Source organism: Lepidothrix coronata, unplaced genomic scaffold (genome assembly GCF_001604755.1).
Source record: "Lepidothrix coronata isolate B3197 unplaced genomic scaffold, Lepidothrix_coronata-1.0 Scaffold180, whole genome shotgun sequence".
Taxonomy (NCBI): Eukaryota; Metazoa; Chordata; class Aves; order Passeriformes; family Pipridae; genus Lepidothrix; species Lepidothrix coronata.
The window spans coordinates 2,222,633-2,240,632 of NW_016690360.1; the positions used below are offsets into that span (position 1 = coordinate 2,222,633).

Genomic DNA, 18,000 nt, shown 5'->3' on the forward strand with positions numbered 1-18,000 from the left:
GCAGTTGGAAGTCTCACTGATGGAAAAATAGTGCTGCCTTCTGCCTCTGCCTTCCTTGTTTCTATGTTGCTCACTTTCACCCTTGTTCATACTTTGTACTCCTTTGTGTTGGGACAAACATTTTTCTGTCCACTATTTCTTACCTTAGTGAGGTTAGTTTTAGCCCAGAGAAGTCCTGTACGAATGTGTGGGATAGGAGTGTGTGAGTGTGCATAGCACAAGGGAATATGCAGCTGGGAGTGAGAAGGCATCAGATCCAGCTCAGCAACACTCCAGAGCTGCAGTCAGGACAGTTTGGGACATCCCTGAATAAGTGGCAACAGATGTAGTACTTGTTTAAGTGGCTGAAGCAGAGCAAAGCACAAGAATCCAAATTGCAACACAAGCAAGTAAACTTGTGTTTTCATCAGAGCATGGACCTCAGCAAAGATAGCTTATAAACCATGTGGCAAATGGGCAGCATAAGAAAGAGGACCTGGGAGAATCTTTGAACAAGTACTATCAAAGAGCAGACTTTCTCAAAAAACCTGAAGAGTGGCAGCTTCCTTCTGGAGCATTATTGTATATCTGAGGGCCAGAAAGCCATTGCTGGGGCAACAGATTTATTTCAGTGGGATGTCCAAAACAGTGTTGAAAATAGGCCATGGAAAGAGCTATGCAGGAGTGCATCAAGAGACCAGTCAGGGCTGCTGGGGAAGCCCAGCAGGGATGGGTTGGGGCTCAGTGTGATGCCCTGTAGCCTTTTTTGTCTGAATCAAATGTGCCTCTGCAGCTTTCAGAGTTGCTCCCTGGCAGCAGCAGGCAGCCTGGGCCCCTGCTCTTCAGGATGATTAGCAGAGCTGCTGCTTTCTTCTGAAATGTGCTTAAACTGTGAGGACAGCAACTTTGCTGGGCCTAGAGAAAATACAACTGGGACATGGAGTACACACTCTCACATTGGACACCATTGCTGGGACTGTGTGAGCTGTGACTGTACTGGGGATGAGAGGTACATCCCATTGTTTGCACTGTTGAACAGCACACTGGGAGATGTTAGGTGATTGTTGTCTGTTTACTCTCCCCACATGGCTTTGCCCTGCAGCCACATTGCTGCCTTGGTGCAGGTGTGTTGTATAGCTTCTTTGGGGCCTGTATGCTTCCTTTTTCAAAATTCAGCTCTGTCCCAGCTTTTGACATCCACTGAAAGTTTGCTGAATTGCATTTCTCTACCTAGGCTGAGCAGGCACCCGCACACAGACTGGTTGCCCGCCTGTCCTTTGATTTCTGTCCAAGGCAGAAAGCAGATGGATTGGGAGCTGCAGCAGTCCGGGACAGACAGTAGCTATGGCAACTCCTCATGCTGTTCCTGTGTGTGTAAGGGAGCTGAAAAGCTTTTCTTTTACTACTTACGAACTTCATTGATTGAGTTCTTCCAGGAAGAAAGTCACAAGGGTAACCAGTTGTCTGTGCTATTGAATTGATGAGCTTATTTTTTTGAGAGGACTTTTAGAGCAATCTCCATTTTCTGCAGAGTTTGTAGGGATCCACGTGGAAACCTCTGAACGCCTGAGCCAAGATTTTTGCCAGAAAAGCTCACAGCAGTCAAAGGAGTGTTCCTGCAAAGAAGCTGACTTGGATGTCCTTCTAGTACTCTGTTAGGAGAGTGGAATGTGCCCTGTATCAGATGGGGTGCAGAGAAACACACAATACTCCGTAATTTTCATGCCCACAGGGATCTATTTGTTGCCATGTGGCTCTTGGATATAGCGTTAGGAAGAATGTGAAGGTTAGAACTGCCTATGCCTAATGAGCAAAATGATTCGGAGATAGTTATGAGTACTTGAAGTTAATCTTATTAGATGTATTCTACCAGGAAGGCCTTTCCCAGCTCTGTAAGTGTTGCTGGACGATAAATTGTGTGGGTTTATGCTTTTGGGTATGTAGCCCATTTGTAGTGTGGCACTGCAGATGTGCAGTGTTAGTCCTGTTTCACTTGGACAGGTGTTTGGGATGGGACAATACAAGAGCCCAAGAAGATAATAAGAGCTCTATGGATGAGAGCAGTGGCTGGAAATGGGCTCCCAGGAAGGAGGATAGGGACAGGGAAGTGTGCAACGATGCAGGTCAGAGAATTCTCCCAGCCTCCAAGTTTTGTCTCAAAGGACTTGCTGAACTAGGATGGGGGTCCCTTTTCCTGTATCTGTGACCTTGAGGGATTTTTCTTTCATGAATTTATCTAGTTGCTGCTTTATGAACCCACGAGGACTTTTAGCTCCACAGCATTGTGCAGCAAGGATTTCCCCAGCATAACACCACGTGCAAGCAGAATTAGGACGCTGAACAAAGTGAGCCCAACCAGAGACAAGCAGAAGGTAACAGGATGAGATGAGGAGTGAAAACAACAGCAGGAACTGGGACTAATAGTACTGACCCAGCCTTCAGCACAAGCATGAGAGAAGAGAGTGGAGGGAACAGAGTTGTGCTCAAAGGGTAAGATTTGTGGTGGCCAGATGAAGAGGTTAGAAGAGCAAATTCAGGAATCAAGCTTATTAAAGTGACAGTGTGAAAGATAAGTCTGAGAAGAGCTTTTACTGTATGCTAAATATCTGCAGATAGTGGAAGCTTGAGAATCAGAGAAGATGCAGGAGAAAAGAAAAGGAACTGGAGGAGAGAAGAAAGGGCACTGTAGGTCTGACTGAGGTGCCTGTCTCCTCAGCATCTTACCTGCACCAGTGGCCAAAACCAGATGTTGGGGAGGAACATGAGAATAGTGAATATGATTTTCCCCACTGTCCACTTCCAGGGACTTCTTGAGTCATAGGACTTGGTGTTCTTCACATTCAATAATCTTTGAAATATTCTTTCATTAATTTTCTAACAATTTTCTGGATCTTGCTTGCTCTGATCTCCTCTGAATCTTTTCAGTTAGTCTGAAGCTCTTGTAAAGTTTGGATCCTGGGGCTTTTAGCCAGCCCATGGGTGGCTTAGCTCTAGGAGGTGCTTTCATGCTAGCACATGTTATGGGGGTGAAATGATGGTGACAGCCATGGTCCCTGAAGCCTTTGCAATGCTGATCTTGATGGGAGGGAGGGATGGAGGGTGAAGGAGGTGGGAGACCTCCGTGTCCAGTAAATATTACAAAGGCACCACTGAGCTGGGGCTGCTTTTCCCATGCTGTCTGCTGGATGCTGCCAAGTTTGCTGGAGAGATGCCTGCATAGTGTTTGTGAAATCAAATGTGACAGTAAAATGTGCTTCTGAGGACAGTACAAGTGGCAGGATGGGAAGACAAAAAACATCTTTCTCGGCTTTGATTCCAGTGCAGGATGGGGCATTTTAGTTGAAAGAGCATGAAGAAGGCAGGAAGGTAAGTCTTGAGGCCTGTGATTTTGATGAGGTCCCTAGCTGTCCCACCAACTCTTTTGCTTGCCTACAATATGTAAAAATGCTTTGCTGAATTCAAATATAAGCTTGTCAAAATAGGTAACTTGTCTGCTGCAGGTACAAGGCATTTTTGATACCTGGCACATAGGAGTAGCGTGCTGAGGGGCTTTGAAATCAGTTTCTGAACAAGAGCTCTGGAGTATGGATAACATCCTCCTTGCCATCGGGCTCCCAGGGCAAGGTTGCCACTAGCTGCAGGGCTTTGTTTGGCACTTGTGCAGGTTAACACTGTTGTGTATTGCTGGAAGGAAGATGCTGCACCTGGTCACCAAATGCTCAGACCTGGTCTCAGTGAGCCCTTCCAGTGTGAGGCAAGCAGTGAGTTCAAGAGGGAGCCAGAGGAAAGCAGCTTTAATAGGGGAAAACAAAATCTCTGCTGTGCACAGTAAAGCAACAGCAACTGCTCAAACCCCAGTGCTGCTCAAAGCATCTGCTGTGAGCAACCAGATCTGCCTTTATGCTCTGCTGCTTTTGCATTGGCCCTGCCAACTCCATGTAGAGAAATTCCTTTTACATTGCCAGGAGAAGAGCAGCACTGAGGAGTTTGCTGGGTGATTGTGTGTTGACATAGGGTCAGTGTGACTCGGGGATGTGCCAGATCCTCTTCTGCATCTGCAGAGCCTGCTGCAGTGTCTCACACTTGCTGTGGATGCTGTTTGGCGTCTTCATTTGAGTCTTCTTGAAGATTGTGGTTGCTGTGGTTATTTTTGGCTGCTGTCTCATTATTTCACATCTCTAGTCTAGCATTGTATTAGTCAATATTCAAACCAGTTCCAGATTGCTGAGCTTTTTCTGACTTTGAGAATTTCCTCTCCCATTAGATGCAGACATTTCTGAGACAGTTCATCCCTCAAAATAAACACATCCCAAAAAGTCTCTCGGCGTTCTGCCTTTGTGTTCAGGGGCTCCCTGTCCCCATCCTGTGTGAGTAAACACTTTGTCTTCCTCCTCAACTGCCCCAGGAGGTGGGATGCAGAGTTGATGTCACATAGTGGACTCTGGCTGTTATTTAGTCTGTCTTGTTTTATACCCTTTTTCTTTTCTTGAATGTTTTTCTCCTGTTCCCATGACTATGTATCATTGTGTGAGGTCAAGAACCACGTGCTGGAAAGAGCTCACAAAAGGCAAAATCAAATTAAGAAAAACTTTCCTTCCTTCTCTCTTTAATTGACTGAAGGCTCTGGCCACAGTATTGCCTTTCCTGCAATTTGTAACGCCCATGTCCTTTTTCTATATAAACGGCAGAGAAATTTTACTTTACAAATGAAGAATGACATGCTGGACTCCTCCCAGCACATTCCACCCTAGGGCAGGGAAGAAAAGTCCCACTGATGCTCGCACCACGTTGAGCTGTGATAGAAGCATGATTCGTCAGCGCGTTACCTCATGTGAGCGTGGCATGTTCACTCTCCCTTGCCTATGTATGCAACACCAGAAACCCTTTAAATAAAAGGTGTATGTGCACGTGGGGGAGAATCCAACAAACACACCTAACCTATTCTTCAGGTGGAAGACTATGTGTTAGAACAGGAGCATAGTTTCACCAGTTCCTCCCTAACTGCTCAGGGGAAACCCCTTGCTACCCCAGGTTTTGCTGATGTACATCCCCAGAGCTGTCCTCATGCCTGAAGTGACTGTCAGCTGCCTAATGCAATTTGAATCCATAGTTTGGAGACCTGCATTACCTAAGGCTCCCTTTCCCCAGATGTGTGCAAACACTCCCAGCATTGTGCTCAGTGCAAAAATACAGTTCCCATGGGTATTCTGAATAATAATTTAACAGAAAATAGAACAGGGAGAATCTAAGTTCACCCCACCATTTGGGGAAGTGGAGGGAGTAGTACCATCCGTAAGAGCATGGAAAATAGCCCCTCTCTGCTCCTCACCTGAAACTGGACCACCTGTGAGCTGAGAAATACAAACCTCAGCCTGTGGTGTTTCACAATGCAGGGAATCCCAAGGACTCCAACTCTAATGGGACAAATTGCTTTTCTATTCTCTGATTATAGCTTGAATCTATTGATTTTTCTATTGCTTATGATGAGTGCTGCTTTCCAGAATCTATGGGAAACCCTGACAACTTCAAGAGCAAACAAAGAAACTAATAAAAAGAGTTTGCAGGCCAAGGTATTAATAATACTCATTTATCTTTATGATTGGGTAAGGCTGAAATACATATACTGTGACTCTTAAGAGGACAGGTGCTATGGCAGACCAGCAGCACTCTCAGTGGGAGCTCAGGCTCACCCAGCCACAGTGCAGGATGCTGCATTGTCAGAATAAAAGCACAGCAAAAAGGTTAAAAACCCCAAAGATTAAGTGCAAAATGCGCTCGGGAGAGATATACAAGTGTCCTAGTACAGACATATGTGGCAGCTGGCCATGTTTTTATCTTGGCATAGCAGAGAGCACAGTAGGAGTGGGTGCCAATAGTTATCCCCACATGAGCGTGTTGGGGATATCCTGAAACCAAGAGCTGTGGGTGCTCATGGGACTCTTACCAACAATCAAACCAGAGCAAGGAAGACAATGTGTAGGGTAAGATGCTTCTGTGCCTCTGCAGAGGAACAGCATCACAGTCCTAAGGAGCTCTGGCATAGATGATCTATGCAGATCTCATGTAGCAGTCATTTAATTGCTGCTCCTGAATTAGATGATGCTTATCTCCCATTTCATGAAGTGTTTAGCTAACACAAATGTTTCTAGCTGGAGGTTTTTTGCCTCCATGCATAGCTGTGAACTGACTATGTATGTTTTGTGCAGGCAAGATAAAGTGGTTTCAGGGGAAGATTATATCCAATGATGCTGCTAAAGAAACATTTTCATAAAACTGTAGATAATGATGAGCAAAATTGAGTTCCTTCAGTGTCTCTACTGCTCCAGCTCATGGCCATCTCAGTGGCCTTTTCCGGACTCAACCCAGTACATCCATGTCTTTGTTGTACCAGGCAGTCCCAAATCAGACACAACACTCTAGAGGTGGCCTCACAAGAGCCAAACAGAGAGGATCACCTCGATCTGGCTGTACGTGTGCTGACACAGCCCAGTCTGTGGTTAGCCTTCTTAGCCAGAAGAACACATTGTTGACCTCTGTTCAGCTCCTCAGTGTCCAGGACTCCCCAGATCCCTTTCTGTGAAGCGGATTGCTAGCCATAATCCCTAGCCTGTCCTGGTGCCACAGGGACTGGCCTTGGACTGCATTTTGCTGAGGTGGCTGTCCATCCCTTTCTTCTGCCTGTCAAGGTCCCTCTGAATAGCAGCCCTGCCCTCTAGCATATCAGTCGTGCTCCCCTTCACTTCCTGGTCTAGTATCATCCACAAACTTGATGAGAACATGCTCCATCCTGTCATCTCTGTCATTAATAAAGACACGGAACTTCGTCAGCCCCTGAGGGACATCTCTAGTAATTCATTCATACAGTTAATTGTTGAGTTCAATTATCTGCATAATTTGAAAATTTGAGTGTTTCCTCCTAAATCAGGTTCTCTGCTGAGCAGGCTCTGACATACACAGAAATCAATAACTTAGTCCCAACATCCCTCTCCTCCTCCTTATTACCCATGAGCTGTGACAACATAGCCAGAGGGTCTAAATCCTGACCCGCGGCCCACAGCCAGCTCTTCACTCGGCTTTATCCTGTGCAAATACAAAAGCATGTTATAAGCCATGGTCCAGACTCTGTAGGAACCAACTTTATGAGCATGGTTTGGTGGAGCTACAAGATAGCTGGTTCACCAGCAATACTGGGTCCCATCCCAGGGATCTATGCCCATAACCCCCTTCCTTCTTGGTGGAGTCTGTGTTGGACCACTCCAGGTCACCTCCTAGGGCGATTGTTTCTTCTCATCTGCAGAAGCCTGTTGTTTTCATGACAAGGTCACTCTTCTGCACCCAGTTGCTCACTGAGCTTGGAGCCTTTACTGGCCTCCATGGTGGGCCTTCCCCCAGGGCACCAAGTGTGTGAGAGCAGGGGTCCTACTCCATCCAGGTGGCAGCTGATGCTGCAGGATTGTTTGGAATGTAGAAGAGGGAGGAAAGAGAAGAGCAGCCCCTTTGCCCACCTGCCTGTGGAGGTAGCTCTCTATTTCCCAGCCCTTCCCATAAAGTGGGCTGTGGGACTGGTCCCACTGGCAGAGCTTGCTGAGCCACCATGGTCTGTCTTTGGTGAGGAGCCTGTTGCTTGGTAGCCAAAGTCACCCTGTCCCAGCTGGCAGGACTCTTGTGGGCCACATGCAGCTCTGAGCTCTGCAGAAATGACCTGTGGGAGCTGTGGCCTGAAAGCCAGTGCTGCATACCAGCTTTGCCTGGAAACCAGCACTGCACACCTGCTCAGCACACCAGCACTGTGCACTGATACCGCACACCTACACAGCATACCAGTGCTGCATACCAGCCCTGTGCGGCTCTGCCTCCATCACACTCTTGACTGTCCTGGGGAGGAGACTGCTCTCACTTCCCAGCTGGTAGCTGATGCCAGGTTAACCATTAACTCCCAGCTCCTAGGCCTGCTTTGTTTTCAGGGCACTGCAAAGCTGGTCACCGTGGCCTTTCCTGTGCCGCTCTGGTGATGTTTCTCATGGGGTTCTGCTGGGGTCTGAGCATCATTTCCTGCCTGCAGGCAGCTGCACAGTGGGGCTGTGGCCCACGAGGCCTTCACGGTGTGTGGACAGCATGAGAGAGGGTTGTCCAGGAGCAGGACATGGCTGTGGTGGTGAGGGAGGGGACAGGCATGTGGCCAAGGCTGTGCACTGCTGCACACAGGACACCAAGGTTCCTCTCCGGGTCCTCTTTGGAGTGCTCCTTTCAGGTAGGTACCTGAGGAGCGTGAGATCAACCAAATAGGTTGGTGACCCCCCCCAGAGTGAGAGAAGTCCTTCAGGAGATGGGTCAAAGGGTGCCCAGTGTGCACCAGGAGTACCTCCACGGCATGCATGGCAGGTGCCTGTCTGCAGCACGGGCCCCTCTGCCTGGCTGGAAATGGATCATCTCCAGCCCAAGGATATGTGTTGGGGCACTGCTGCCTCCCTTACCGGCCCACATCCCGCTCATTGCTTCTTGGCACTGTGAAATAGGAAACTCCTGAGTGCTTCCTCTGCAGAGAGCTCCACAAAAATTCTGGAGGTCAAGTCCCACTCCAAGGCAGCCAGCCTGAGCAAGGGCACAGGTCAAAGAGCTGCTGCAGTCACCCTTCCTCTCCTCACATTTGCAGTAGCCCTGGTACTCACTGGGGCTGTGCCTCAGGCCCAGGACAGGACGGTGGTAATGCTGATTGCCAGAGGGGAACTTCATGTCCTCCCAGCGGTCATTCTGGTGTGGCCAGGGCCCCTTCCCTGCTACTCCCTGCCAAGCACAGAGGGACTGTTTAAAAAACATCCTACCAGCTCTGAGCTGAGCTAGGAAGAGTTCACATTGAGTACATCAAGAGTGTGCCGGTGTGTTTTAATCAATACTTGCTCTCAGCAGCAGCAGCAGGGAGAGGCATAAGCAACTGCTCATCTCCTGGGTAGGTGAGTGGGTGGCAGGCAAGAGCAAGGACAGCTTTTGAAAGAGGAGGGAGAAACCTGAAACTCCACTGGCATGGTGTCCTTCCCAGGGGAAGATTTCTGCTGAGCAGCCAAGGATGCAGGAGAAATCCTGGCAGCAATGGGCAGTGCTGAATGGCAGCAGCTCCCAGTCCCTCCAGCTGCAAGCCAGCATGGGGGTCTTGCCCTCTCCTCAATGGTTACCACCTGGCTGGGGCTTGCATTTTTCTGGTTCTGAAATCCTGAATATTCTTCACTAAGGTATCTTCAGGAGGCTGGTGCAGCGCTGAAAAGAGAGGTGTCTGCTGTGTGGGCGTGTCCATGTACAGGGACCTGAGTCCTGCATGACCCTCTACAGCCTGGGATCTTGCACATAGGCAGCTGCACTGACTGTGGAGCCCTGGGTTAGAATCTGCTGGTAGTGCACAAACCGCCTGTGCAGACCAGCAGGGGAGGGCACTTCCTGCCCTCAGATATTGGGAGCAAGCTATTTTTGGAAACCCTGTATAACCGAAGTAAGTGGACTGTGGGTCTTCTCTGCAGTTTCATTTCTCCTAATTTAGCACTCAGAAATGTGTTTAATTAAGAAGTTACTTAGATGAACATTTATAGTCGAGCTTACATAGTGAGAATACTTTATATTCTGAGCTCTTCTATTGATTTATAACATTTTTTCTTTCAGAGTGAGATTGCCTCTGTTCAAAGGAACGATAACGTACCAGAAATACACAAGGTCTACACCGTTCACCCAGACTAAGCAAAGCTTTCACCTAAAAGAAATAAAATAAACATGGCAGAATTTACAGGTTACAAGGAAACCTCAAATCGGCACCTACGTTTCAAGTTGCAGAGCCTTAGTCGCCGCCTTGATGAACTGGAGGAAGCAACCAAAAATCTGCAGAAAGCAGAGGATGAACTGCTTGACCTCCAGGACAAAGTTATCCAGGCAGAAGGCAGCAACTCCAGCATGCTGGCTGACATCGAAGCCCTGCGGAAAAGAGTACTGAAGATTGAAGGCAAGGATGAAGAAATTAGAAAGGCTGAAGAGCTTTGCAGATTAATGAAAGAAAAACTTGAAGAGGAGGAGAGCCTCACTCGAGAGCTGAAGTCAGAAATTGAACACCTTCAGAGGAGAATGGCAGAGCTGGAGAAGCTGGAGGAGGCCTTCGGGAGGAGCAAGAATGACTGTACACAGCTGTGTCTTAGCCTCAATGAAGAAAAGAACTTGACCAAAAAGATATCTACAGAATTAGAAATACTTAGAGTGAAAGTGAAAGAACTGGAAGCATCTGAGGACAGGCTAGATAAAACTGAGCAGAGCTTAACGGGTGAGCTAGAAAAGCTGAAATCCTTAGCTATGAGCTTTATCACAGAAAGAAAACATTTTAATGAAAGAGAAAAGCAGAATGAAAAAATAATCCAGGAGCTAACACAGAAACTAGAACAAAACAATAAACTAAATAGGGCAGATCAAACTAGAAATGCATCCAACTTGCTAGAAAGGTCATCCAACAATCTCCTGGACAGAAATGATTTGAGAATTGAAGATGACTTGACTTCTGCACTGCCTTCTAAGGAGACCAGGAGGAAGGGAAGTGTGGATTACCTGAAACATGTAGAAAATGAAACCAGGAATAAATCAGAAAACCAAAAGAATAAAAACCAGGAAGACAACAAAGTGAAAGATCTCACCCAAGAAATTGAGAAACTTAAAACTCAGATCAAACGTTTTGAATCTTTAGAAGAAGAACTTAAAAAAGTAAGAGCCAAAAACAATGACCTGCAAGACAGTTACTTGAGTGAACAGAATAAAAACAAACTCTTAACAGGTCAGCTAGAAGAAATAAAAATGCAAATAAAAAAACAGAAAGATCTGGAGAACGGAGAGGTTGAAAACGAAGATACAAGCTTTACCAGCAGGGGAAAACATGACCGACCTAAATACAGAGGTGTCACGGCTGACTTGACAGCTGCCAAGCACAAGCCAAGGGAGCTCTCACCACAGCAGCGCCGGGAAAGAGCACGGAACAGAGACTTCTCTGTCAGTAATGACAGTTACAGCCATGGTGGTAAGCAGGTGCCCAGTTCAAGCTTAATGAACAGAAAAGCGGGAAAAACATCTGGTGCATCTGCCCTTTCAGACGCTGCTGTCACAGATACAAAAAGACTGGAAGAGAAATCTTTAGTTTCCACTATTTCTCCTGGTCAGAAGGAAGGCTACGTCATGCAGAATGAGGGGAGGAGATCCAAAGAGCAGCCATCTGTCCTCAGCCGATATCCTCCTGCTGCACAGGAACAGAAGTCTTGGAAAGCACCTTCCAAATCTGTTGGTGACACAAGCCTGAGATCCAAGGCTGAAAAGCCATCTCAGGTGCTCCGTGGCAGCTGCCAAAATGGTGCTGACACACGGGATGAAAAGTCAAGCAAAGAAGAATCAATGGTTTCTTTGGCTGAGAAGCTGAAAACAAGCCAGGCTGAAGTTAGTGACTGCACGGGGGACACGCAGCTCGCAAGGGGTAACCACACCTCTTCCAATGGCACAGCTTCGGCATACAGGTACCATCTGTCCTCCCATGTGTCAGCCTCAGACTCTGCTGGCTGTAAAGTAGAAGCAGTGAACACTTTTGCTGCATCACACAGACAGCCCTTGGAGGGGAGGGCTAAAAGGGCAATAATCTCCCAGGAAAAAGAAGTCACAGACACATCTCTTGAAAGTGTGAAGTTTTCAATACTAACAAAGCGTTCCCATCGCTCCAGGAGTCAGGAAGACATTCTGCAGATTCTCACAGGTTTTGATAAAGAAGAGACAGAGCAGTCTTCAAGTTCAGCAACAGATCATGTAAACGTGGGTTTAAAAACTGACTCCAAGACAATCCAGAGTAACCAGGAAAAGCTTAATTCAGATGAAGAATCAGGAAGAGGCAAAAAAACAACCACTCAGTCAGATTTTGAGACAAGAAAGAAAGTCAGTTCCAAGCAGTTCTCCAATTCTAGAGGAGTTTTTAGAGCATCACTTTTTGAAAATGAGAAAAACACTGTAAATGATGAAGACTCCACCAAGTGTATAAAACCATCGGATGCCAGCACTGGAGGATTGAAATCCAGAAGGTCGTTCAGCCCGAGAGAAGCTCTGAGGTCAAAAGCCATCATTAAACCTGCAATTGTTGAGAAGGATATGAAGGCAGTCATGGGAGGGACTGTTTCAGGGGCAGAGTCAGAAAAACAGAAGTCTGTTTTTAAAATGGTAACAAATAAAATGACAAGCAGCATCACAATCTTCCCTTCTGAGCCAACAGCTCCAAGGACCACTGCAGATATACCAGCAAAGGAAAGGCATGTTACCAGCAGCAACATCAGAGCAGCCTCAAATGAGCCTTCACCATCAATAACAAACAATGTCCCCACACCCTTTGAGATATCGATTAATAAAAGTGCTTTGAAATTATCTGAGATGGACAGAAGTGGAGAGGCAGTGCCGAGAAGTAAAGCTGAAACAGTGGTCTCCAGAAGCAGCATTATGCTAAAGACTTCTGAACTCACAGAGAGGAACAGTGAACTGCCTTCAGAGACAATCAGCTGGAAGAGCCATGGCTCTTCAGATGCAGCTTCATCTGAAACAAAGCATGCCGCTATGAGAAGTTCCTGGAGAACAAGACAAGGCTTACATTCCCTGGAGGACTCTCAAACTGAAGTGGAGAAAAGTGCAGCTTCCAGTACTACAAACTTGTGTAGGTCCTCAGTGGACCTCTCCGAAGTGGAAGGGAATAGTGCAAGAACAGACTCCCTGGAGCAGGCCTCAGCAAGGACCAGTGCCACAGCTAATTCTTGGAGTGCCCCTGAACTGGGGTCCCGAAGGACCAAAAGTAACTTAAGTGCATCTGAACTGCTGACACGCAGGAGCTATGCAAGTGATCCTACAGCAGCTGCTGCTTGGCACCGGACTGCGCTACCTGTAAGTATCCTGTGTTCAACACTCTTCTCTTTCAGTTGATGAGGTTTTCCACGTTGCCTGGTAGTTGTAGGATGCGTGATTTGAAATTCTTACAGCTTATTTCCTAAGTGCTGCCTCTCCCAGCTCCTGCTATCTTCAGTGCGGCATCTCATATGTGAATTACCAGATTTAGCCTTACTGAAATAGATCCATCTGCTTTGGGTCTTGTACTGCCCTATGAATAACTACATAGTAGCATTTAGTCTTGCCAAGATTAGAGAAGACATAGTCGTAGCTTAAGTAGGACATGGTATGCTTTTCAGAGTGGCTTTGCATGGCATTTTTGACTTGGAGTAGCAATGAAAAAATGCTGGAAGTGAGCAGACTTGAGTGGGGTTGTACCTCAGGCAGAGCTGTAGCTCTAATGGCAGCTGTAGAGATAGAGCTCTTTTTGGTAAGAGCTGCATGGTTTCCTCACGTGAAACCAGACTCTGGTCTGGAAATGCTCCCTGGGCATTTCCTAAACAGATGAGTGGTAGCTGGTAACACAAGGCTGCTCCCTCCTTGGTCTGTGCCCATATTCTACAAGGATGGCTGTGCTCTTTTCCTGTTCCTTTGGCTGGTACCAATGAGGGGTGTCCCTCAAAGCAGTGACACATGTAGATATCTGGTCTGGTGAGCTGTGTTTGCCACTGGAGCTGCAGGCTCTGGCAGATTTCAAGTGAGCTCACTGCCCTCCGGGCCATTAAACACCACACTAGTTCTTGCTGCAACTCCTGCCTCTGCTATTCATTTAGCACTGCTCTGAGCAGCTGCTGCCATTGCCAGTCTGCAGGAAAAACCCAGCTGGGTTATCCAACAGTGCTGGTGACAGAGGGGACAGATTCCTAACTGAAAGATTCTGGCATTGACGAAGATGAGGCGGTGGAGATAGGAAAGGAGTTTTACATTTTCAAAACTTCTCTTCTACTTCTCTGATGATGAGAAGCACACAAGAATTTGTGCTCTGCTTTGCAGAGAGCCTGTCACTTCGTGTTACAAAGCGCAGGCTGGCCTTCCAGCTATATTGTGACACTGAGAATACATCGTCTCCCTGGCCAGGGTGGGTCACAGGCAATCTGTACTGCTCTTTCATGAATCCAAGCAGAGCTGATATGATTGAAGTTGCCCTTTTGCATAACAACAGCTTATGTGCTTGGGAAATGGGAGATCCATTCCTGGGCCTCCCTTTATCCCAGGAGTTTCAATTCACAGCACCCACAACCTTAACTCTCACAGCTGACTTGACTCTCTCCACTTGCAGCTGGGTTCACATGTGGTTGGTCATGGAGCTGTAAACAGTAGGCACTGATTTCTTTTCCATTTTCCCCCTGACAGCCCACCCAGGGCTGAGTGTAGCTCTGCAGTATGTTCTGCAGGTGCTCTCAAGGTCACTGTCAAATCAAATTTGCCAGCTATGTGGTGTACATTCACAGCAGCTGAAGTGTACCTCACAGCGCAACCTGACCTCTGTGTGGTTATCCCAAGTTATCCCAAGGATTAGCTGGCTTCCAGCCTTGCCCATGTCTCCAGGGACAGGCAGTAAGGAGAGCAACCGCGTCGTTAGTTCACACAGGGCTGTTAAGAGTTGAGCTCAGTCTCTCTGATGCAGTCTCTCTCTGCATCACTTTGCAATAAACTCACCCTTGACACTACGTAGTCACAAACCTGAATTCTTGGTCATTAAGTATGTTTTTAGCTTGTAAATGAGGAGTATGAAGTTAACCTAAAAGACTGTAGATACATAGGTGTACTAGATATACCAAATGGTATGTATTTGGGCAACTTAAATTATTGCATATGCCCTTGGAAAAGAACCCTTTGAAGTGTATCTTCAGGCTTATAATATGCCTCATATCACAGCAGGCTGTTTCTGCTGGGATTTATGTTTCATTTAAAGATGTAGCTGTTTCTCTGGCAGAAGGCTGGGCACTGATCTGTGCTGACATTCAGCTGTCCTGTGCAGGTATTGCTGTCATCTCTTTCCAGCTCTGCTGTCCACAGTGGAGATTCCCTTAACAATCTTATTTGGGAAACACAAGACCTGTGCTGGTTTTGCCAAAATCCGTGTGCCTCTCCTCCATTGCAGCCTTCCCTTCCTTGCTGCTGATGTAGGCAAATGTCCCTGATGAAGCTACAGGAGTTATTGACAGTCCTTTGCAATACCTGTGCTGCAGAAGCAGCAGTTCTCTGTAACACTGCTTTGGGAGCTCCAGGGAGCAGGATGGGTGCTGCAGCCTGGGGACCAGCTCCCTCTGGTGCTGGCGGTCAACCTCCTCAAGCTCCCTAAAGACCTGAGGCAACACAAGACCTTGAGCAGTCATTCTGTTGGGCTTCATGGTTCAGATAGTGAAGTCGATATTTCTCTGATCTGATGTTTGACTGATGAAAATTAGTGCGAAGGCACTGGCAGGCAGTGAGCAGATGAGCAGCAGCAATGCCAGATGAATGCGTAGTTTTCTTATGCCTCTGACGTTAATAGAACTGGAGCTGGGCTGTGTGCTGCACATATTAGACAAAACCTTAAAGGCAGGCTTGTCTTCAAAGGAAGCCCTCATACCTTCTTATGATGGGTGGCTCATCCCTGACAACGTCCAGGGATGTGCTGCCTCTCGCCCCTTCTCTCCCCTGCTTTGGGGACTGATGTGCAGTGCATCTGTGACGGGTTGACCCTGGCTGGATGCCAGGCTCCTACCAAAGCCCCTCGATCACTCCTCTCTGTAACTGGACACAGGAGAGAAAATATGATGAAAAGTTCATGAGGGGAGATAAGGGCAGGGAGAGATCACTCACAGATTACTGTCACAAGCAAAAAGAGACTTGACTTGGAGAAATTAATTGAATTTATTACCAATCAAAATTAGAGCAGGATAATGAGAAGTAAAACAAATCTTAAAAACACCTTCCCCCTACACCTTCCTCCTTCCTGGACTCCCCTTTCTACTTCCAGGACTCCACCTCCTCACCCCCAGTAGTGTAAGGAGATGGGTAATAGGGGTTATAGTCAGTTCATCACATGTTGTTTCTGCCACTGCTCCAGGAGAGGAGTCCTTCCCCTTCTCCAGCGTGGGATCTCTGCCCTGGGCTACAGTTCTTCATGAACTTTTCCAACGTGGGTCACTTTTCCATGAGGTGCAGTCCTTCAGGAACAGGCTGCTCCAGCATAGGTCCCCCAAGGGGTCACAAATCCTACCAGTATATGAGCTCCTCTCCTCACAGGTCAGCAGGACCCTACTCCATAGTGGGCTTCCCACATGGTCACAGCTTTGGGATCCACCTGCATTAGGGGCTCCTTCACAGGCTGCGGGTGGATCTCAACACCCCTGTGGACCTCCACGGGCCGCAGAAGACTGCTTCGCCACAGTCTTCACCATGGGCTGCAGGGGAATCTCCGCTCCAGTGCCTGGAGCACCTCCTCCCTGTCCTTCTGCACTGACCTTGGTGTCTGCAGAGCTGTTTCTCACATATTCTCACTCCTCTCTTCCCTGGCCACAATTACTTCTGTACAGTGACTTTTTTTCCTTATTAAATATGTTATCATAGAGATGCTGTTACTTTCTCTGATTGGCTCAGCCTTGGCCAGTGGCATGTCTATCTTGGAGCCAGCTGGCACTGGCTTTGATGGACATGGGGAAAGCTTCTAGCAGCTTCTCACAGAAGCCAGCCCAGTAGCTCCCCCCCTACCAAAACCTGGCCACGCAAACCTAACACAGCATCCATCATCTTTTCACTCCTGCTGACTCCACATAAGCTTCTACTTAAGCACCCAGCTACATCACATCAGTGGTTTCATCTTTCCTTGGACCTCGGTAACCTTGTCCAAGGGATCTATTCTGTTTTGTGATTCTACATCCATAACTTGGGTTAAAATTACTGGATTTTTTAAAAAATCTTTATGAAATAGTACATAAGTGAGGCCATGCCATAGCTGGTCTGGTGCCCCAAGTCCCTCCTTGCCAAAGGGACTCAAGACAGTACCTCACACCACAAACCCAGGACTAGAAGCCCAGCGTTATTCCAGGCTCTTTAGAGTCCCCAGGTCCCAACCCTTTTTATTTTCCTTTGCACAGGATGAAAGCAAGGATTTTGTGTCCAGTTCCAGGAGGAAGCAGTACAGCTCTTCTGAGTACCTCTTACAGGCTGACATTCCAGGGAAAAGGCCAGCCACCAAGGTGGAGCTGCAGGACCCTGAATCCAACTCCCCTGCACAACCAGGTCTTCAAGCAGAGGAGCAGGTATGTGAGGGGAGGTAGTTACAAAGCAAGAAGCCAATATCTGAACTGACCTCCGAGTAACATAACTTAGAGAGCTTGTCCAAAAAGAAAGTATACCTTGTAGAAAAAATCCAGTCTGAAGTTAGCACTTCCCAGGGGTGGAATGGCTGCTGTATTTTCTGTTGTAAACTTGTTTCAGCTAGCTTTATGGCTAAAAATATTCTCCAAGGACTAAGAGGCACTGCATCTAGTCATGCTGTGGTACACGAGTCAATCAGGGATGGAAAAAAACATTTAGAGAGACAAAAGCGGAGTCCCAGCTTCAGCTGGCTGCTGTATTACTGGAGTGCTTCTCTGCTGCTACATACTTGCTGCTCTGCTTCCTAAAATACATTCTTCTGGACACACAACTGCAAAATGGCCCACATTGTAGTGACTATGACTTATTGTCTGAAATATGAAAAAAGTGTGTATTACAGCCTCTTCACAAGGGGCTTCCTTCTGAGGATATAGAGGTCCAGGCAGACATTAATTCTCAGGTGCACAGGCATGCTTGTGTCTGTACAAAAGACTTCCTTTTTCTCCTGGCATTCCCTCTTGGCCTGTGCAGCTGCCGAGAGCAAAGTGTATCTTTCAATTTATGGATCGTCTACAGCAGGAAATACGTAAGACCCCAAACCCGTTGCCAGTGTATGTCACTGGACATGCACAGTTGCTGAGTCTTGCCATGAGAGCAGCAGGACTGCAGCAAGGCAGCTGAATGCCCTACAGAGTCATACCTTATGGTGAGTGCTACAGAATTAAGATCCCAGAGGTCCATGGTCCCAGCTGACCTTCGCAGACTGGCACTTGAAGAAAGGTAGTGTTGGCA

At 47.4% G+C, this 18,000-nt stretch overlaps 1 protein-coding gene across 2 annotated transcripts in view; it reads left to right on the forward strand.

Annotated features, from left to right (window-relative positions):
- The window catches only part of LUZP1 (leucine zipper protein 1), a 38,088-nt gene that overhangs the window by 14,902 nt on the left and 5,186 nt on the right, over nt 1–18,000 (forward strand). For both annotated transcript variants that reach the window (XM_017830560.1, XM_017830561.1), the window contains exons 2-3: nt 9,628–12,897; nt 16,986–17,150. In XM_017830560.1, the coding sequence (XP_017686049.1) occupies nt 9,736–12,897; nt 16,986–17,150 (3,327 nt within the window). In that variant the 5' untranslated portion in view covers nt 9,628–9,735. The remainder of the gene's footprint in view (nt 1–9,627; nt 12,898–16,985; nt 17,151–18,000) is intronic.